At 35.8% G+C, this 23499-nt stretch overlaps 1 protein-coding gene across 5 annotated transcripts in view; it reads right to left on the bottom strand.

Annotated features, from left to right (window-relative positions):
- Positions 1–796: 796 nt before the first annotated feature.
- CACNA2D1 (calcium voltage-gated channel auxiliary subunit alpha2delta 1) overlaps positions 797–23499 on the bottom strand; it is a 358410-nt gene continuing 335707 nt past the window's right edge. For 3 of the 5 annotated variants that reach the window (XM_012568886.5, XM_030291341.4, XM_030291327.4), the window contains 9 exons: positions 22766–22804; positions 21557–21628; positions 20975–21127; positions 20829–20881; positions 17880–17935; positions 17597–17726; positions 16171–16283; positions 13172–13254; positions 797–5409 (listed from right to left, as the gene is read on the bottom strand). In XM_012568886.5, the coding sequence (XP_012424340.1) occupies positions 5293–5409; positions 13172–13254; positions 16171–16283; positions 17597–17726; positions 17880–17935; positions 20829–20881; positions 20975–21127; positions 21557–21628; positions 22766–22804 (816 nt within the window). In that variant the 3' untranslated portion in view covers positions 797–5292. Of the gene's footprint in view, positions 5410–11616; positions 11878–13171; positions 13255–16170; positions 16284–17596; positions 17727–17879; positions 17936–20828; positions 20882–20974; positions 21128–21556; positions 21629–22765; positions 22805–23499 lie in introns of those variants that run through there. The other 2 variants (XM_072919218.1, XM_041721401.2) reach the window with 2 other exon arrangements.

The following is a 23499-nucleotide window of genomic DNA, read 5'->3' as shown; positions in this document are numbered from 1 at the left end:
AGGCTGGTAATCTCTGGATGTTGATGCACAGTGTCATGCACTGCCTTGTAGCATTTCCACATGGGTGATCTATTACTTTGCAGCACTAGAATCTGCATTTGATTTCTTATTCTCTTATCTACTCCTCAGGGATCCAGTAAATCCATCAGAATTTTACAACTGCCATTCTCTCTGGGCTGTGTCACATTTGCAGTGAAGGATTAAATTCAGGCTTCTAAAGCAGTTGCTACTTGCAGCCTTCTGCCCTGCACTTCAGAGAGAGATTGCCAGTGCCCCTGCAGAAAGTCTGAAACCCAGAAAAGCACCTCCTGAGCACCCCAAGCCCGTTTATTGAGATAAATATATCCACTTTAATTATAGTTCTTAGCTAAGAACAGCAGCAGTACAGAAGGTGACTGAATCATGACTCACTTTTGGTCAGACATGGGCAGGGCCCATCTGAGCCATCTGATTTTACTCTGCTTCTCCATGTGAATGAACCCTTGGACTCCATCAGTGTTTACAAGTTTGCAAATGACAACCCTTCCAAAAGCAATTGTTTCAGGACAACAGGATACTTCAGCTGTCTCAGACTCTTAATTTTACCAAGAGCTTTACAGACCCCCACTTGTCATTGGTTATATTTTTTCCACTTTTTTTTTTTTTTTAAATTTTCATAGTCACAAATGAAACAGAAATGAAGGTTGCTGTGCATCCTTCTCTGAACCCCACAAAGACCTGTGTTAAGTCACTGTCTTCACTTTCTACAGACACTTAGGTATAATTATATAAAACTCAGAAGACTATAGCAAAACTATAGGCTTAAACACATTTTTATTATACAGAATAAACAATAAAATAGTTGTTGATTTTAAATGATAAACTTTTATTCTGAATATACTGTTTTTGCACAATAATTAACACAACAGTTCTAGGATTATAAACTTTTTTGTAACATTATTGTACAAATTTTTACAAAAAAATTTTTTTTTCCAGGCTTGTCAAGTTCCACAAAAGTGTCAAGAGAACACAAGAAAAGGGAGAAAGACCTGCTTGCCTTGTAAAAGCAACCAAGTCTTCTTTGCAGAAACGCACACTGAGCATTTCAATAAAAATATCCCAGGAAGCATGATTCAGACATTTCATACAACACAAGAAGAGAAGACAGCTTTGTCAGATCACAATCGCAATTTCATGGCATCTGAACAAGACAGTATCCCTTTAGCCTCAGTGAAATATTTTTTCAAGATGATGTTTTTCTTTTAAACCATAAACAGGACAGATGCAAGTAGCTGGGAACAGGGTGAGGCTAACTTTTCAAAAGTCTTGAATTGTATTCAGATGCTTTGTTTTAATCTTTTTACAATAGTGTACAATAAGTATTAACAATATTAACATTGTGGTAAAAACAAAATAATAATAAATGTGGCCTTTGTTAAAGGCTTGGATGTCTGATGAATTTAGGGTAAAATTTATCCTAAGAAAGGAGTTATTAAGATTTCACCTTACACTGACATTCCAAAAACACTCGAGTGCATTGCAATGTCTTGTAGGCATTAATATATTTCTTAATAACCAGTGTACTAGCATCTGAATTTTTGGATCAGTGGTACTGAGGTTGTGTTTTGGAATTAAGTTATATTAAGCATGTTTGTTATGTGTTAATGGGAAAAAAAGGTCCTAATGTCTCTTCAGTGACAGCAAAAAGCTCTCAACCACAGCAAGTAACACTTGGGTTGCAAAGGTCACTTAAAAGGGATACTGCCTATTTGAAACCAGTAAGGCCAGGTTTTAAGTTAATAAAAGGAATATTGTAGGAAAATTTACAAATGGCAGCAACACTGTTGTTTTTGTCAAGTTAAGCAGTAAAGCCTCAAGCATTAGAAACATGAAAAAGATTATACTAAAGTCTTAAAGGTACAGGACCTAAAAATCTTGTCAATCAGACCTGCTATGTCATGTTAAAAACCTGTTACAAATATGGACCACGGTCAGTGTTTCGGCAGTAATGCTGGTTGTTTCAAAGAAAAAACTAGAAAGAAACCTTTCATGTTAAGCTCCCAGATCATGTTTTGCACAGTACCATGCTGTAACAACTTTTTGTCAGATGTACAATACACTGCATGATTTCTGTGTGAACTGAACCAGTCTCAACAGTTCCCTTCACACTATTTAAAGGAGTTGAAAAACCATCAACAGAGCCTTTTATCTGACTTTAAAAACACAACTTTTTACCGTATATTGTATTTAAAAATACCTTAATTTTAGGATCAAGCTTCTTCTTTCAAAGACAAGAGAAGATGACTATGATACACTGTGAGAGAAAGGATACTCTTCTGCATGAGAATTTGTATTTATTCATGTGGGCTATTTCTATCAGACTGGTATTCACATTTTGAGATAGCTGAAGTTCAGATTGCACTTTCCGTTCTATGTTTTTTTCATTTTGCAGATATTGGGGTATTTAAAAAAGTCCTGACAATCACTTGAATATATTCTTCTATATCATTTCAAAGTATTTAAAATACTCAGTACTTTCTAAAATATTAATAAGACAGATATCATGTTTTCTAAATGTTTAAATAGAATGTTATAATGTTAGCTGGAAGGCTAAATGTTTATATAAAAACACATTTCTTCAGGTCATATAGAGGGGTGAAGGAGAGGAACAAAGGACATTTCTCTCTTTGGATCACCCAGGAAGGCTGTGTGTCTGCATGGCATGAGCTTCTCCCTCCTTTTGCATTTGAGCACTCTAAGGGAAGTGGGATGAGAGCAAAAGCCACAGATGTTTCCTGTGGCAGCATGAATTTGTGCCATCTTTCTTTCTTCCAACAAACTCTAATCAAATACTTATTGAGTAACTCTGAATATGGCCTACCAGCATAAGCAAAATGTTTTAAGCAGTGCAACTTGTCCATGAAGGGTTTCTTTTGGGAAGCCAAGTGAAAACTATAGAGAACTTATTATAAAAACATGAAAATAAAAGAGCACAATGCAAACCAAAGAGTATTTAAAGTAACCTCAGAGTAAAAGCAGTGAGTGCAGTAATTATTGGCCTGATCCTAGAAAACTTACTCCTCCCATAAAATGTCAATTGACCACATTAAGGAAAATTACTGGATGCAGTCTTAGCATTAGAAACATTCAAACCAATTTTTTTATCAGGTGGCAATTGGTGCTAGAGTGAACACTGCAGCACTATGACTGGAAGGAAGAGCTCCAAGTTTATCTTCACCCTTACCATAAGTATTAGCTCACCTTCCCTGAGGAGGACCTGAAGTCATCCAAAACAATTAATTATACTTTTAACCCCATGACATTGCTACGTGTATTTTCTTTTTAAATCTAGATTTTATCACTGAACAAAAGGTCAGGATTTCTGTTTTTCACTCACTGTATTCCCAAACATAAGAAAATACATAGCAGGAGCCAAGGTACATGAAAAACAATGAACCAGCCATGAGAATATAACTACAGTAGATCGATTGTTCAAGCCATGCCATGGCTTTGAGTAGCTTCTTCAGTTTTCATAGGATATTAATGCATGCCCAATCAGTTTTTAAGCTTTTGTCATGATCGAAATTATTTCAATCAATTGCCAGCATATACATACTGATGATTTGCATTTTTTTATTTTTTAAAGAGCTAGTGTATTGTGCCATATTAATATTTGCATATTGCAGTAGTTAGCAGAACTGTACAATACCAGCAGAGTTGCACATTCATTGGTTTAGCTGTCTTGCAATACTGTTTAGTTCTGAAAACTAGAAAAAAAAAGCGCAAATCATATTTTGCATCAACACTATGCTACACTGTAATATTGTAATTTACTGCACCAACCTGTATCACCAATAAGGTTGTATAAAAACAACTTCTAGAGTTATTATTCACAATCAAGTATCAATGTGCATACATATAGATTCAAGGCTCCCCATTTGTTTATATTTTTTCTAATCGCAGCAACCAGGTCATTTTGCTGTTAAATATGCTATTTTCAATAATAAATAGCAACAGCATAAGTTTTAATATTATGGGTGGGCTTATATGAAGGAAACAAAGGGGGAACCTGATATGAACCTTAGAGAACATATACTTCCAAAAATAAATGTGTTAAATCTGATTTTTATATTCTTAAAATATCTGTACACAGGTTTTCATGTGAGATTGCTATTCTGTAAAAAATCCACCTCAACCCCTTTTGTTACAATAGCTATATTTACCCTATTTTCTCAGCTTTTTCATTGCACAGTATATTCAGAGCTCTGTTTCATAATATAATGTAATATGATTTGATTGCAACACATTGCAATGTTCAATTTCTCACACAATACAAGAATCACTCTGTTATCTTTTCAATCAACTATACTCTACCATCAAAGAAAACAAACTGAAAAACAATAACTTAGCATCATCATCATGCAAAATACCCCTGGAAACCAACATTCAAATATCACAAAGACATTTTTATTCACAAGCATTTTTGTTTCAGCCTTTGAAGAATTTCTAGTAGCTTTATATGTAACTGCATTGTGAAAAGGAGGTGAATATTACATTGAAATTAACAATTTTTTCTGACAGAAGATTACACCAAGTTTAAGATGAAAATCACTTTTTTAGTTACACTCTCCAGCACCTTTGTAATTTGAAAAACAGTAATTTTCCTCCCTTCCTTCCTTTCTACATACAATATCAATCTACCAAAGCTTAGCTGACCGTAGGATTCACTTTGGAAAATTAATCACTCATCATAAAGCATTCCAATCATGCTGAACTTCTGGTGAAGACTGGCCAATATTTTCATTTTACTCAACAAGTTTGGACAAAAGTGATGTTAAAAGCAGCCATTAAGGTGCTAGTAATATATACTGGGGAGAACGTTTTCCTTGTCATTTTTTCTTTTTGGTTTTTAAACAACTGTTCATGTAAAAGAATATAAATCTTCAAGATATCCAAAGCTTAAAAGAAATGAAAACCATATACATAAGCTATTGTTAGGGGAGCCCTTTTACATGAAGTCATCAAGATTACAACAACAAACAAATGAATGAACAAACGGGTTTAGATTTGCCCAGTGGGGCAGGTACAGAAATCGGGATGGCGCAGATGATGCAGCATTCACACACGGTTAAGGATCTGACGCTCCGACATGCAGGCATCGCGGTGCCCCGATGAGTCTCGCCATGCGTGACAACCAGACACGAGCGCTGCTGTTCTGCTGCTCTCTCAGTCGCTGAGCCTTTCGAAAATGAAACTGAGGCTATCGTTTTGGCCAGGTCTTGATTAAGTTATGCAGGTTTTGGTTTAGCAAGGTCATAACTGGCAGTGTCTGCTGCCAGATAAGAGCCAAAGCAGGACCAACTGAATTGCTACCATAGACCACAGTGATGGACTCAGACCAGAGGCCCCACCGCAGTCAGCCGAATCTTCCTGTCGACAAGAAGAGAAGAAATCTTTTAATATTAATTACAGGGAAGCTGCTTGAGAAGTAAACTACAGCTTAGTTTTCAACATTTTAAACTATCCTTGAGGCATCCTTCTTGGTCTTATATATGTTATTTTGCTAAAATAACAGTAAAATAATTCCTGGGAGTCCCTCTGATTTTTGATACAAAGAGTGGCATTATTACTTTAACTATAAACATGGGAAGATTAAATACTTTCAGGGTTTACAGCACAAACTTATCAACTAGATGGGATACACCATCAGCAAGAAATGCCATGGAATATACCTGGGGGCCCCAGTATGCACCATATAAATTCCTTAAAATTGCATTAATTTTAAGATTCTGAGTATGAATTTATTGTGAGAAAAGATAGAAGAACAGATAACTTTTCAAGTTTAGGAAACAAATACCAAAATATGTTTATGTCCATTTCATCAAGTGATCGCACAATAAAATGAACATGCTCTGCAGGTGAAGATATGATCAAAGAGAATGAAAATCCTTTCTCTGCCTCTGGTGCTCTACTTAAGTATGAGAAGGAAATTTTCTATTGCACTACTTGTACATGCTTGATGCAGTTTGAAGCTCTCGCTGAGCTGCACTGCTGTCATGCATCAGTAACTATTCCTTATGCCACACAGCAATCACACCACTTTTCTTCATTCCTCTCCACCATGAATTGCTGTTCTTTGGTCTCACTTTGCTTATAATGTTTAATACCTTTCACAGGATGGACCTATTCATTAGTCTGGCTGAAAAACATTTGATACCTGTTCTGGAGCCTGTAACAGCTTAGATCTTGTTTCTCAAGACTGATACAAATTCTGATTAGCACCTAAAACACCAGGAAAATTTTCCCCTCACCACTTTGTCTGAGAAGTCTGAGATTCATGGGTAACTCTGGAGGCTCAAAATATCTGGTCTTTTGTTTTCACAGTATTCTGTACCCATGGTATAAAAAGACACTTTCCATTTTCCAAAAGATTCCAAGCCTCCAAGGGCAAGAAAGCAGTGTAGATGGAAAGGAATTTAGGTATATTAGCAACCAGGGAAATTTCTTGAAGAGGAGCAATATGTGCAGGGAAGGACAGACAACTGAATCTGAAAAGTAACAGAGACTGGCTGCTGGCACAGAACTTAAAAAAATGTATAACAGAAAGTAGAAGAAAGACACCAGGCAGGGAAGAGCTCCTGGTTCAGACTTACAGGCCAGCGAAGCATATGTAATTAATACACCCTGGAAAAGGCTGGGGTATGTGGGTTCATGTGTGTATGTCTATAAAATGTACAATCAGAATAAATAGGAAAGAGACCTTTAATTTATTACCAGATTTCCTTAAGCAAATTTTGCTTTCCTGAAGCAAAACTTCGCAGCTTTGTAAGAATAGCAGTGCAGGATATCAAGTTTACTCAAATGGGCAAGAACAAGAAAGTACATAAAAATGGCAGATCAGATATAAACAGGAAATGAGGGATGGGGAATGGAATAAATTTTTTCTGTAACCTCCCTGCAGAATACACTCAAATGATAATAGGAATTTTTCACTAAATTAAAATCACAAAGTCAAATATGATGTTAGGGCAACTTCTTCATAACAGAGGTGTAAAGACAGAATTTGGAAATTACAGGGCATAGCAAAGGCCTTCAATGAGTTCTTTATACCAGCTTTAGTTGATGAGAATTTAAATGTTATTTATTCTGCACACAATGCATTCTTTAAAGTTGGTAGGTTTCCAAAACAGTTTGGGAAAAATATGGAAAATCAGATAAAGCAGACAAAATAGACTCAGTACATTAGCAGGAATTATAGCATTCACCAAGAGTCTCCTTTAGAAACTTGGATGAAAAAAACCCCAACAATCCCAAGCCCCAAAAAACCCCCAAAAAATCATCATTCAATTTCCTTAGAAAGAAACAAAAATTCATTTTGTCCTAAAGCAAATACCTCATGTTGGCTGCCATACTTTATTAACCATAGCTTTTTCCAGACATATCTCTGTCATCTGTTAACTTTATAATTTAGTTGTATAGTTTTGGCTTAGACTTTTTGTTTTGTTTGGTTTTTTGTTTTGTTTTGTTTTGTCTTTTTTTTTTTTTTTTTTTTTGTTATGGGATTGGTTAGGTTTTTTGGTTGATTGCACTCTACAAGTTCAAAATTCCTAAGGTTTCTGTTGAACAAGAAGTCCTAAGTGAACTCTGCTGCACCAGATTTGTACTAGGATGCTAAGATTTCAAGATGCACTGAACATTCTGGTTTATTTAGTTTGGCTCTGTCACTATTTGCATCTGCATTGTGTCTTGTCATGCAGCTTTATTTCTATTTAAAGCACTTAAAAATAACCCTGCTGCTTCTTCCTCACAGTGACTACCATTAAAAACAGAATTATCAGTAAAGGTTTCCTCTCACATGAATTCAGTGAATGGTACTCAGTGTTACCTCTTGGTATTTATTATTCTTATCACTGAAATTACTTAGAAGAGTCATCTTTGAAGAAAGAGTTAAAAGCAAAGCAGGAGATTTAAAATTTCCAACAGACAGGAGATGTCTGGAGGCTATAAGTAGTAAACTGAAGGTCTTAAACAAAATTGTGCATAACATGAAGGGAAAATACCTTTGTAGTGAAAATGTCATCCAGCATAGATAGAAAGCAAGTAGGCCTCCACATACAGAGTTACTCAGGACTCAGCTTATGTCATCTTGCATTAGACCAAATATTGCAAATTATGTTGATAAATTAATTTTACCACCATATCTTTTTGAAAACACCCTCCATTCTGTTGTCCATTTCTATTTGCTCTATGAGATTTTTTTTTTTAAACACACCACAATTTCTCAACCAGTCTTACATCCATCAGGCATACAATGTAATGTTTGTATTTGGTCGAAATTAAGTATCTTAGTACCTCTTTCCCTCTCCCTAAGACTACACAGAGAAGTTTTTAAAGGATTCACAATTCATAACAGTAGAGAAAATCTTGGAAACCTCATGCAGGACAGGCATTGCCTTATAATGAATTGCAGCATTAAACTGCCCTGCACAAAAGCATACAAGGTTTATACACATATTTCAAGTTTAGTGAGATTTTAACCTCATGTTGATCAAAGCCACATTAAATTTCTGAGGTTTGTAGAATAATTTACAGTGGTAAACCAGCAGTTCTGCCAAGAACAATTTCTAAATATTGTCTCTGGAATCAGTTAATTCTTTTGTGTCCTAAGCTAAAACAGAAATAGTAGTTGCAAACAAGGTACAGTAAATCCCATCTAAATTAATTTTTTTCCCCATAGAATATCACATTGTAATTTTCTTCTGTGCTCTGTTATCAAAACTACAAGAAATGTGAAAATATAAAATAAAAAAGAGGAGAAAAATCTTATTATGTATTTAATTACATGAATTAAAACAATCAACAGTCCCCTTGAAATAAGTGGGATTCCATCCCAAATTTAAAACCAGATTGAGAAAAATGTCAGTTCTGAATGGTCTTCAAAATACTTTTTTTAAAAACACTTCCCTTCTTGAGCTTTAACAAAAGTTTTCAGCTGTTTCATGTTAATGTTATTTTTGAGATTTCTTCTAAAGTATCTTAAAACAAAGATATACAGCATTGTTTTATCTTCTCTTTACATTATCTTATCTTTACCTCTTCTAGTGCAATTAGACACTGAACTATTTTTAAGCAGTTTCACTGAAATTTTCCAGCCCATGACATTAATCACATAAATCCTGAATAACAGATCAGCTGGGGATGTCCTCTCTGTTGTCTTCAAAATTATGTCTGTGTATAAATTCTCTTTGAAGAGAGACAGAATTGTAAAAGCAATTGGAAAGAATTGTTGTAAGTCGCTTTCATTTCACCAAAAGTGTTTGAGAAATTTCTTGCATTAATTACATCAAATTTCCCTGCATGCTTGAGGTAGAGAAGTGTTAAATCCAAATGTCATCTTCTTCATGTCATGCCTTACTATGACATCTTTAGATAAGGCTGTTTTACAACATCACGTGCTATGAAAATTATTCAGCACTTTCAGGATGGAAATGATTGCTTTTAAAAACCATATCTTAATTTTTAAGTATCAAAATAAGATAGTCATTGCTGTATATCAGCATTTTGTTGAAGACACTGCCAGTCCAAAATTTTAAAAATACTCTTGGAATTATAAATACATATATACATGTATACGCTAAGGCTATAAACATACTTGTTACTCATTTAGAAGTACTCTATAACTATCTAATGAACTAAAACTTTTTTTAAAATTATAATAAATTCATCAGAACCCACTGTGCTACTCTGACTTATAAAAGGGTAAAACAACATCTGCTCAAAGAGCTTTTGATGTGGCCTTTGACACCAATGGATTACCTCAGTTATACCTTTTATAAGCTTGTATTTTAAATGCTTCATATTACATGGTGAACACCTTTGCTTTTACTCAAGAGTAATTTCCAAAAGGTGTACAGCTCCCCATGCACAGAACTGGGGACACAGGCAATTCCATCAAGATGTACCCAGTTGCCTGGACTGCCAATCACCCTCAAAGCTCCCACTGACATACTTAGAAGCTGATGGAAGTAAAACATTCCCAGTGGAGGCTAAAAACGGGTACAGTTCTTTTCTTTATTATTCTTGATTCTTTATATTCTTCTTCTTTATTCTTTATTCTCAGGTATGGCAGAAAAAAACAGTGTGCATGTACAAAGTAAGAGCAAGCCATCTGAGGCAGTGATAATGACTATTTTGTTATCCTCGATGAAAAGTTAAAAACCTGCCAGGTTAGTGAACCTGATCATCTGGATTGTATCTGTGTTGGCTTCAGTGATTTTAATATAACTACACAGATCAATGTCCAGAGAGAACCCATTTCCAAAATCTCAAAGTTATTAAAAACAAGATGGATGAACAAAATTACCTTTATAACTTTCTGCTGCCAAAATCTTATCAGCTAAAATTATATTCTGGGTGTTTCCCACCTTAAGTAGAAAGCACATTTTGGACATAGCGCATTCAGCTCAAGGTGAGTCTCTGCTCCTTCATGCACGTTGGACAGTAGCTTTTTAATTAAAGAAAGCTATGAGCAGAGCAAATTGCATGAGCAAGAACATGAGATGTTAATCTAGATTTTAATGTGAAATTCTATTGGCTTAAAGAAAGGCCTTTCACCTTTTCCTACAACCTTTTGCTATGGCTGTGCAAGTTCCTAGGTATGCAAGAAACTATATCATTTAAATACAGAATAAGAAACTTCAAAATTACTCAAAAAATAAACTGTTAAACAGAATATAAAGATTTTTTTCATTTATATTCAAGATATATTAATTGAAACTTCCCTTAAGTATAGAGAGAATATAAATTACAGTGAAAATGACTGCTCTAAATTTCAATTAATTTCAATATATTATTAATTTTCAATATTTCATTAATTTTCAATATTTCATTACACTAACTCTGAAAAATGCCCTGTAAGCTTTTGGTTCTGCCTCAGTTTGTTTTACTTTGATAGATATGTGAGTATCTCCCTCTAGTGGTTTTCAGAACAATGTTGATCAGATCCCTCTTCAGACACATTTTTTGCTCCGTAGCTCAGCAGTTCTCTTGCAGACATGCCACTTGCACAGGAACCCATGATGCAGTCTCACACCATCAAATGCAACACAGTCTAATTGCCAAGGCTGCAGCTGGAAACCCCAGAGTCTGCACTTGGTCAATATATAGGAACTTATGTAGTTAATTAGAAGCAAAACCTCACCTTCTGCTTTAACCAGGCAATTCATATGTTTAGGTCATCAAAAATTAAGAAGTAAAAGAATAATATATTACTGAATTCCTAGCTTAACCAAATTGATGCACACCATTTTCTTCCATCATTAACTGTTGGGTTCGTTCTCAATATCAACACTCACACATAACACTCCTCCTTGCCACCCCTAAGTAAAGCTTTACTTTCACAGGTATGTTGTATTTGCTTTGTGTCTTTTCTTTTATCTGTGAAAAAACCTTCTTCTTCTGTTCATTTTAAAAAGGACGAGGGAAAAACGCTGAGAAGTGAAGGATGTGGACTCAGCTGGTACATGTGCAATCTCAAAGAGCCAACCATATAAATCCAACAGGTTGCCTTGTCTTTGTATGCTCTGTGGGAGAGGCCCTCATGTTTAGTAATTGTGATTTATAAGGCTCCAGACAGGTTTTTTTTTTTTTTTAATATTTAGATTCCCTTAATATTGCAACAGTAATTTACTCCAGATTGTTGCTTTTGGGACTCGCTTCATTCTGTTTGCTTTTGTATGTTCAGTAAGTAAAAAAGTCTGCTAATTTTTTAAGCCAAGAACAAAACAAAAAATTAGAGAAAGTAACTGACCATCCACACCACATGAAAACTTGCAGAAAAATGAAGATAGGAGCGGACATCATGGCAGAGGCACGACTCGTTGTGCATATAGGCTGATCCTATTAATAACGGGGCAAAGTAGCAAGTAGAGGAAAGGAAAGAAAACACAGAAAAAAAGACATACAAGATGAGATATCATGCAGATTGCTGGCAGTTAGCAGAGTTAATGTGAAAGCATCCACCCAAGAGCAAGAGATTCATAGCAAATTTTGCAAATAAACTTAATCAAAACAATCCACTGTTACAAAACAGATGACTTACACACTGATCAGCACATCAAGCTAGTGAGCAAGAGTTGTACTTTCACACACAATCATATCAGGATGGTTTGGATTATTTACAATGGCTGGATAGATTTTGGATTGGTTTTCAACTTTGTTTCATTTTGTTGACCAGTAAGAAGACTTCCTTTTAAAAATAAAATTCAGTTACTAGAAAAAAGGCATTGAATACCAATTCTCTAAACTTTTTAAATATTACTGACATCTCAGTAATTGTGCCTCATTACAAGAAAAGCAGAAAACATACTGGAAAAAATTTTGGTATACAGCAGTTATAGACAACTAAGTGCACTGGTCTGGGACAATCTTTCCACTGCATAAAATGCAGAATTGCATGAGGAATTGAAAATGCATTTTTAAATTATTTATTGTATCTAATGCCAGGCACTTCTTTGTTCAGTACTATTTGTCTTGAGATTTATTCTGAACAACTTGAATTCAGCATAATCTCTTTTGTATCTTTGAAAGGTAACATTGAAAGAATATTAAAAATAATTTAGATATGTGGCACAGTTATAATTTTTCTCTTTCAAAACTAAGACATTCAACACAGAAGTACTGAACAGCATAGTTTTGTTGATTTCAGTAAAGCAATGCATTTTTAAACCTGCTAAGAACATGACCTAAAGGCACTACAATTTGTCGAATTAGAAACAACATCCTGAAATATATATAAAATTTTAATAATTTGACAGTAATTTAAATAATATTTGGAAACATTATTATAAAAATACTACTTCTTAGCCAAGATTATTGTATACTTGTGCAAGCCATTGAAGAACTGAATTTCAGAGCACTATACACAGACCAACAGCTTTACAATCACTGATGATGCTTTTGTGGGAATCGTGTGTGAAAGTGTGATGGTTATAGGACAGGCAGATAAGAAAGCAGCTGTTAAGTTTATGTCAATTGAAATAAAGTGGCTATGGTCTAGAGTGAATAGTATGTTTAGTGATCAAAAGGTTACCAGGCACCAAGGTACATTTAAACACAGTTTTCACTGATCATCTAAAGCTGCTCTACAATTGTTTTTAAACATAGTCTTTAAGTCTTACAACTTCAGTTTTACCTGTTTGGCTTCATCAAAACAGATTTCAGGACCCTTTCTGTATCTAGGTTGTTTGACCATTTCACATGGATTTGGCCCTTCATCTGTTTCTCTGGTTAAGGAGTGTCACTGTTTTTCACGCATTGTACATGAGCAGGATCAACATTCTGTTTCTATTTTTATGGCAGGAGAGAAGATTTACACTAATTCAGATAATGCTGGAATAAACATCAATATTCACTGTTCCTTGTTTAAATTCAAGAAACCCAACCCAACCCAACCATTTAGATAAATGAAAATGAAATACCTTTTTTTTATACTGCTAAAATCAAGAAAATAAACCTCCTGCAGAACTTTTTAGAGTATTTTCAGAACCATAATCAGAAATAAAGCTGAGTTCTTCTAACATTTTCTGTATTGCTTTTTTTATCATTGCATAAATATTTCAGAAAATATTTCATAAAGCAGTAAACTTTCACTGGTGTTGATAAGTAATAGTTTATGTTACCACTGAGTAACACAGTAAAAGCAATTAAACTTTTTTGGAAAAGTAATGTGATATACAGGTTGAACATAGCAGTGAAAACCTATAAAAACTACTATGGGTACACTTATATTACCCCAAATATCACAGAAAAGATCGTGCCACTGTAGGCTTTGTAATAAATGACAGAAGAACTACTGAGATCCCATCAGCATTTCAGGGATGAAGGCAGACAGAGAAAATGCTGTCCGCACTACCAGCAGAACAGCAGGAGAGCAAGAGGAGCAGTGACATGCTATTGTGTAGCTAACTGAATATATGAGGTACTGCTTTAGCTCACATCTCTGAAATCTGAAATTGCTGGTGTTAAAGTGTACTTCACACTGTACTTCCCATGTGCCACTGGCTTATGAGGCATTGAAGCAGCCTTGAAAGGCATGGCCATGGCAAACTGCAAAATAGCTTTCTGGTGAAACCTGCTTATGTTACAATTCAGTATGTTAAGCTTTTTTTTATTCCACTCTAGGTAGTACACATATTAAATCTATTACAAGAATAGAGAGCCAGAACATATCTTAGTAGCTCTAATTTACACTCAAAGAAATCCTTTTCAGGCACTACCATGGAGTAGTACAGCAGCTTCAGTGCAACAAGTGGAGAGGCCAAAGGGAAGAGAAGGCAAGATGATGGGGAATTTATTTCTGCAGATCTGCATCTGCCTTCATTCAGATGTTATCAGATTCATCTCTCCTTTTTTCAGCTGTGGCTCAGCTGAAAGGGAAGTTGAAACACAAAAATATTCCAAGAAACTGTGCATAAGCAAAGCTGTACCAGCCAAAAGGAAGCAAAGTGTAATAATAATCATCTAAATAGCACCCAAAGGTCATTTTGTCTGCTTGGGTGTAGCTATGCTACATCTGCATTTCACTATATACCTTAGTTATAGAAAAGAGTTGAAACGCTTAGTACTGCACAGTTGAACAAAAATAAAATAGTTCCTTTAGTCTATATAAGCCTCCCCAGCTGTTCTGACTTCCATGTTAGGTAATTTACTTCTTTCTAGTAGTTTTGGCTCCACAGGGAAATGCAAGTCATGTGCCCTTTCCCATCCATCATGCTTCATTTTCTATAGTGAGTGCTGTCCATAAATTCAGACAGTGGAAACAGTTGATCATGGACTGAAGCCAATTAGAATATTAGGCTAAGTTTACATAGTTCTGTGATGACACTCCACTGTAACTTCCTTTTCAGCCCAAGCGTAGATGGAATTCCAGTTTTATTAATGTGGCAATGAATGCATTGCTTGTGCCAAAGAAACACAGTCATCTGTACCACCATCTGCTTTTCTTTCAGGAGTGGGAGAGGCTGTCTCCACTAACTTCCTGTCGTGGATGGAGGTATTACTAATTGTTTTCCTTGTTCTGTCACAGTAATCCAAATTATGGTTTGATTTACCACTTCTGGCACACTGTCCTCAAGCCTACGTAGAAGAGAATGGCTGAGGTGCAATTATCCTGCTCTAGAATGTGTATATTGGTTTTATGTATTTCCATCACCACAGCTGTCTACTGCAGTGAACAGGCTAAGCAGAGAGATTGTCATGAAGGTGGTTAATTAAAACAGTTTTTCACATGCTTTTACCTTCAGTGCTTGTGTTGCAAGAACTCTGCCTAGCATGTAAGCCACCTATGTCTCCAGCCAGCTTTGAAGAAATTCTATACAGCTGATGAACTCTAGCCTTTGATGGCTAATGCAATTACCACAAAAAGTAAACTCGTCTTTGACACTGGCATACACTAAAGTGCCTTCATCAATTAACCAACATGCAGCATCTCAACTCTTCATGACCAAACACTCTTATCCTAGCTTTTTTTATTTATTTATTATTTCTCTAGACAGACATACCCTTGTCTTCTCTAAAGGTTGAACAAACCCAGACTTTCCTTGCTTGTGCTCTCAGATGCCAACCTCTCTGGTGGCTCTACACTAGACTCCCTCCTGTATGCCAATGTGATCTGGGAAGCACACAGAGCTCCAGATGTGGTCTCACCAGTGCTGAAGAATTGGGATGGATCAGTTTTCCCTGTCTGCTGACTACACTCTTGCTGTCATAGCCTGGGATGTGACCAGCCCACTTCTCTGCAAGGCCCAGTGCCAACTCACAGTCAACTTCTTGCCCACCATGAACCTCCAGCTTTTTCCTGCAAATCTTTCTGTCACTCTCTCCCTAGCCTGTCCAGCTGGGCAATTATTCTGTCCTGGGCCCAAGATTTTCTATCTGTTTTTTTTTGAAACTTAAGTTCCTGTGAGCCCATTTCTGTCTAAATTCTCACAAACAACAGCATGGCTCTCTACCTCAATGACGGCTGCTTCACATGATTTGTGTATCACCCACAAATACCTGCTACTTCAAATATTCCGGTGGCAACCGTGGTAATAACATAGATAAGTGGGTCGTTTCTCCCCAAATAGATTCCAGTATTCCATAGCCAAAAATCAATCCACACTACTAAATAACATGATTTTTAAAGGATACCCGGCTTCTCCGCTTGCATCAGTGGCTTTGGGTCACAGGAACGGCACAGCAGTTGGCTGTCACTAATAATGAACACTAGATTGGTGTTTGAAATCTTCTCTGCGTGATAAAGTCTGGAAAAAAAGCCAACAAAAGCTATGTTTCAATGAAGTAAGGAAAATCATATTTGAGAAGGACATACAGTATTGGAATAAAATAATCCAGCTTCGCAGATTAGTCTGCTTGCTACTGTTTATCTTTTTTATTAACAAACAGTAAGAAAGAGTTATAATAAATTTTGTAATCTTTTTCACATTTCCATTGTACCCTTTTTCAACTAGACTTGTTAGTGGAAAAAATGGAAAAGAGCATAAAATTACTTTAATTGAGTTAATAGCTAGCTCTGTACTGCTACTGCAGTAGCTGTACTGAGAAATAACATCAGTTCAGCATCAATTAACAGAAAAAAAACCCCAAAACACAACAACAAAAATAAACGAAGTCCCAAAACATAAACCTCTCTGTAAGAAGGGTGAGAGAGAAGCATGGGGTATGCATGTCATGTATTGGATATGTATTTGTTGTATTTTTATGTTCATATAATTCTGCAAAAGGTATTTAAGATAGTAGGGTTGTTTTCAGTTTATAAGTAAACTCAACACATACTAGCAACATGGACGAGAAAGTATGGATGTTGAAAAAATGTATTTTGGCTGTCTTCACATTCTCCAAAGCTCTCTCTCTTTCTTTCCTGTATTGAAATATTGTCTTTTTTTTTTTGTTTGAATTCTGGCTATTAATTCTAATTTCTAAGATATTTTCAGAAGCTCAAAATGTGCGCAAAACCCCAGCAGGTTCTTTTATGAAACAGAAATCTAGGTCCAAGATGCTGTGTTTCTGAAGTATACAATTTTTTTCCACTTATTATTATATATAATCTTCAATAGGACTCCTTATGGTGTCTGGAGAGTAATTTTTAAATAAAAAATATAATACCTTCATTTGCTTTATTAGACTCCGGGCTCTTAAATCATGAGCACTATCAACTAGAAGATAAATTAGAAGATAAATTACATAATCTTCTTAACTGTCAAAAATTCTGATACCTAACCAGATTAGGGAAGATCATATCCCTTGGAATATTGCAGAATGCTTTTAAAAGAAAACAAACTGAGACAGAGATAAAAATACAATGTTCATGGAGCATAGACTATAAAACAGAAAACTGACTAAAGCATTTTTACAATTCTTTAATTATTAAAATTAAAATTAATTCTAAACAAATAAAAAGAGAATGCAATTTGCCTGCCTCTATTCTTCTGTGTCCTGCTTATGTAAGTTTGGTGATATTAATCCAAAATACATTTTTGCTTCTTATAATAGTGTCTCTATGTTTTGTAAAATAACTAAAATCCCGAAGTTATTACTTATATTGAAGAAATTTTACCTGGAGCAGTTTATACAGTCTACAATCCCACCAAAGGATTTATCATTGTTTTCAAAGAAATATTGAGTTTGCTCAGTGATACAGCTTGTTTTAGGCAGGGCAGCACCAAAATCATCATCTTCCATATCAGCTGATATAAAATAAATAAATTAATTAATAAACAAACAAACAAATAACATTTTTAAGTCAATGGCATAATGGGGAGACCCAAATATCTCCCCTGGCTCAGACTCTTGCCTTCTACTTCACTCAAAGTTGACTCTTTTACATTCTTTTGACTTACCTGCTTCAAGGAACCGTGGAAAAGTCAAGCTCAAAAACAGCTGCTGTAAGATAGACCTGAACACAGAAAGACAATATATTTATTTTCAAAGGCTCTTTTTCTTCTTTGTATTTTAATGGATGTTTAAAAAAGTACTCAAATATAAGTCATTAACATACTTTAACATTAATTCTTGCATTGCAATAATTTTTTTATGCTTTTGACAGTTATCAAAGCTTTGTCTCTTTAAACCTTCCAGTATGACTCTGGTTTTCTTTTCACACATTTTCACAGGTCTTCCCCACTAATCTTTTATTCTACTGTTCAGATTTGCTGTAATGTGTGCCCACAAGTCATATAATGGAAATGTTATCGCACTATCCCTGTCCCCCTTTTACACCTCTGTTGGAGGTGAAAGAGGCATGTTGGTGTTTCTCTACAACTGAAACACCTTTCTATCACACTCAGGGAACATAATCCTGAATTAGACACTTTACACTGATTAAGTTTCATTAAATCTCTGAGAAGGAGATCAATACTGGTATACTATATTTTAAAAAGCATTAGTCTAACAGTTGAGTTTTAAAATCATCTCTATTCTGGCTGTTGAGGTATGCACTATATTTTCTTCTTATATATGTTGCCAAAATACTTAAGCTTAAAGAGCGCTATTTAATTTTTTTTTTCTTCTCTCATGATGGCATTTTTTCCAATATTATTTACTTAAAGTAGGTACCAGCTTGCCACACATACAGACCCTTTCTCCTCTAACAGCCTGCCAAAACAGGAAGTGCAACAGGTATATTCTTCTCCTTATCCTTCCTAAGTTGTTCTTTCCAGTTGTCAAGTTTTAGGCTTGCTTCTACCCACACATATGACCCAATCTCATCTCATTCTGTTCTAATACTTGTTCTACAGAGAGAAGGGACTGTATAACTTCATTCAACCTGAAAATTATTCTCCTTTTCTAGTGTGATTCCAGTGTAAAGAAGCTGAATTTGCCTCTCACCTTGCCCCATGGAGGCATTCCCTGAAGGAGTTCTGGATTCACATCCACGGCTCTGTGCTTTGAATCATCAGAGGGACAGCACAGAGCAGTTATGGATCAGAAGAGACCTGATTCTATTCAACAGTGATGCAATTTGCTGACAGAAAATAGTAATCCTTTGTAATGGCTTACCTCAGAATTTACAGGGAACTGAACAAAAAAGGCAGCCTGGGAAAACTCCTAAATCTCCTGACTTAAAGGAGCATGAAGGAGAAATGACACGTACTCTCTTAAACAAATGCTGATGTATCCCATATAAATTTTGAAAATGATAGCTCACACCTTTATCCCACATTTTTTGCCTGAAACACTATAGCTTTCTTTAATAACCTGGTTTCTCTTATTTCCCTGTACTTGCTTTTGCCAGGTGCCTCACTGAATCCATTCCTTGGTCATCTCTTTTCACTTTGCTTGCTTAATGGCCTTCTCTGCCTGCTTCTGACCTAGATTCCATTAAAAAATGGCCATAGTAAAGTACTTTAATGTTGTGCTTTCAAGTTAAACATCACACAAAATAAACCTCAGGTCTAAATTGAGACCAGACCGCTGAGTCTGATTTGAACACTGATAAACTGAAGTTTCTCTGTTTGAAAAGAACTCAAGTTTCTCTTCTGGATTATTGCCCATCTCCAAGTTTTGAAGCTTGCTGTTGCCCAAGAAAACCAAGATTATTTATCTTCCTGTTCACTAAATGTAACCAACAATAAAAAACAACATAGTACTTCTTCATAGTACTCCTGTGAGAAAATTACTATACAGCTTTTCAGCTGCTCTTAGCTTCATAAAGGAGGTAATTTATTCCAGTTTGGTAATTATTATTAAAAAAAAAAAAAGTATGATGACGCTTCAGAAAAAGGACCAGTCTCCAAGGGTACAATTCACACCACAGCAAAAGCATCACATCGATGCCAATTATTTATTCCCATGTGGTGCTGAGGGCAGCAGCTGATATGATTGTCAATTGCCATGGCTCTGAAAAAGTAAAAAACCCCACCTGAGCACTGTGTCAGCTCTGCAGTCCTCAGCACAGGAAAAACATAGGCTTGTAAGTGGGTGCAGATGAAGGCCACAAAAATGATCAGAGCAATGGAATACTTTTGCCATAAGGAAAGGCTGAGAGAATTGGGGTTCACTCTGAATAAAAGGAGACTCCCAGGAGAGCCTTCTTTGTGGTCTTTCAGTACTTAAAGGGAGCTTCAGTACTGAAAGATGAGGACAAACTATAGCAGGACCTGTTCGAGTAGGATGAGGGGTGATGGTTTTAAACTAAAAGAGGAAAGATGCAGACTAGATGCAAGGAAGGTATTTTTTACAATGAGGATGTTGAAACACTGGCAGATTGCACACAGAGGCGGAGATGTCTCATCCCTGGGAACATTCAAGGTCAGGTGGGATGGGGCTCTGAGCAACCTGATCTAGTGGAAGATGTGCCAGCTCATTGTAGAGGAAGTTGGATTGGATGACCTTTAAAGATCCCTTCCAACCCAAATGATTCTATGATTCATGTATTTTGTAAAATGATTCACTGAAAAGCAAACATTGATGTTCTTAGGACTTCTTGCTAGAAAAAGTCAAGGATGATATTCTGAAATAGGCAACAAAGTAATCAATGATTCAAAATGTGATAATTTAGACTTCACAATTACCCATTATACTCAAACCATTAATCCAAATTCTGCTTCCTGAAGCTGATTTTGTAGTCACAACACACAATCACAAAACCTTTCAAGAGCAGTTTTTAATTGAACTGTTGACAAAAGAGTCATGTTTGAGACATAGCTAAGAATTTTCATGAGGAGAAACTGCAGAAACAAAGGGTTCAGAGAACTTTTATGGAGGAAAAAAATCCAAGCCAAACAAAGTTTCAACCCTCTGAATAATTAGAGTTTGGGTATAGAGACTTCCTATACACTCATACTTACCAGGCTGCTGCTGAAGCCCACCATCCAAGCTGCAAAATATCTGTTATTGTAGGCTGGGAAAAATAAAAAACAAGAGGTTATTTTATTTGTGTAAACATGTGCAGACTTTCAATGGATTTTCAGCCACTGCAGATAGGACTACTGACCACATAAGCAGAACGAAGTCCAGCTCCTTGCTTTGGTTCTTCTTCAGGATCACAGACTGACTGATAGTCATAAGACTTGTTAAAGGCATACAGGGACATGTTAATCAGGTTTCTCATCAGACCAGGATCAATTTCACCAAAAAATCTTCCAATCTGATGGGGGGCAATACAGAATGATAAGGTAAAATATTTCCAATTGTTTTTCTTGTAACAAAGTGCACAGTTCTAAATTCCCCAGTTAGGCAGTAACTGTTAAATGTAGTATCAATGAGACCCGGACTGGGGAAGAGCAAGAATACGAGAAAGAAGGTGTGTGGATAACACACTACTTGTCCTCACCATCTTAATTCCATTGGCAGCCTACCAGCCTAATGGCAAAGCCCAAAGAATGCAACTCGGTAAAAAGTTTGGCGTCTTCATCTATAAAGAAAACTGTAAAAAAACCACTAACAAACCCCCTAGTATTGCTGATCCAGCAAGATTCAGAAATCTTTAGAGTAAGTTGAAAGTTAAATATTTTATTTTTCTCTTTTAACTTCTTCCTGTTGGTTTTCATGTTCTGTTCTTAAAGAATATACATACCTGTTGTGTATATTCATCTCGATTGGACATCAAAAGAAATCCACCATCATCAAGGATAACACAGTCCACATGCTATTGTAAGAAAGTGAAATATGTTTACAGGAAAGATTTGTCAATAGAACACTCTGTAAGAAGCTTATTTTTTTTCCCAAGACATCAGAGTATCTTCAAATCACAAACCAATAGCCAAGGGCCAATTTTAAGTTACAATAATTAGCATTATCAGTATAATAAAAGTTTGAACAGATCAAAGGCTTATTTGTGGCTTAATTTCATAAAAGTTGTTTTGCAAATTCTTATTTGCTCAATACTTTGTTAGTTCTAAGAATGCTATATCCTTACTAAATCTGATTATAATTGGAACTCAGTCATAATAAGGGGCTACAACTTCTCATGTACTTCAGCCTGTTTAAACTACTTCTCCATTTGCAGCTTTCAATGGTAAAAATTGTAAAGGCAGACTCCCAGCTTGTTTGGCGTGATTATTTTCACTTGCCAAGGACTGTAGTGGGATTATTCCAGGTGTCAGGTGCAGGAATGGGAAACCCACAGATTACACATGCTTTGCACTTTGTAAAAGATCCTTGCAGCCAGAGACTGGAGAGATAGCAATGAGGTCAAATAGATAACTCCCCACAGTACCCTTTCTGCTGTAATCCTTGCATTTAATGATCTTCACGTTCCTCAAAAGAACTCAGAAGACCTGAGCACAGAAAAGCTTTTAAGCACATGGCAGAACCTGATATGGTGACAGTCTCTGGATCTGGGCTCTCAGGAGCGCCAGCAGAGCTATGGAGTCCCCTGATCTTGAATGTGCTGGGAACCAATGACTGTGGAAAGGCACATTACGGACTTTGGTGCCTCTAAGTTTGCACTTGCCCTTCTCTGAACTACTCTTTTTTAGAATTTTAATTTTTTTTTTTTCCTTAGGATTATCACATTTTTCAACATATCATTCTCTATTATTTTTCCTGTATAATTTTCTTTACACTTATTCTCATAACTTCATCACCATAACCAGTTTACCTGATTTTATACCCTCTTTCCCCCCTTCCCCTTTTAATGTTCATCTTTCTCAAGACACAAACAACTAAGCCCTGTTTTCTGTGAAATTGACTCTTAAATAATAGTGATAGAATCTGTCTTAGATCTAAAGAAGAGTGGATTTCCATACTTTGTCAGATATTCATAAACTGAACATTTTCTTACCATGCTATTTCTTTCACAGCCACAGATTTCACTGTTGCACTAAAAAACAGAAGTATGGTAATCTTCACAAAAATGTTACAAAATAAACTGCATTTTAAAGTTATATTAATCATTCAAGACAAGAAAAAAGTATTCTATTTTCAATATCTGTATATAAATGTAAATTAATTTTGAGTGTGTGCCATTTATGAAAAATATCTCTCTGAACAACCTGTATTCAGTAATTATCAATATCACAATCTTGACTGCCTTTCCCCAAGAACTCTGATACAGCTCCCTTTACAAGTATGCTCAATATACATAAATAGTTTGGAGGACTTGTAGGGTGTCAGTGATGTGAGCATAAAAGTAAACCAGAAATAACAGCGTTCTCACGTGTTTGGAGTTTGGAAGGAAAGGCTTCTAAAGTATCTTTTTTAACCATGAAAAACTCCAAAGCATGGGAATTCTATGTGGTAAAGGAAGCCCATTAACCTAGCTGGCTTTTATGACTTTGATTCCTAACATGCTTTTTCATGTTCTTGCAGTATGTGCACACATACACACACAAGTGTGTCCTTGCATTATGTCCTCAGCCAAACAGCTACCAAGTTGATGCTGGAGTCATCAGCATTCTTTCTGAAATATTCATCCTACTTTCCATTTTTCACTTATGTAATTTTGTCCTTAACTGTTCTGACACTTGGCAATGCTTTGCCTCTCCATTGAGCTACAGCTCCAATACCTAAACCAGC

The sequence above is a fragment of the Taeniopygia guttata genome, chromosome 1A (genome assembly GCF_048771995.1).
Source record: "Taeniopygia guttata chromosome 1A, bTaeGut7.mat, whole genome shotgun sequence".
NCBI lineage: Eukaryota > Metazoa > Chordata > Aves > Passeriformes > Estrildidae > Taeniopygia > Taeniopygia guttata.
Note: the sequence above shows the minus strand (reverse complement) of the source record. Positions and strands in the feature narration are given on the sequence as shown.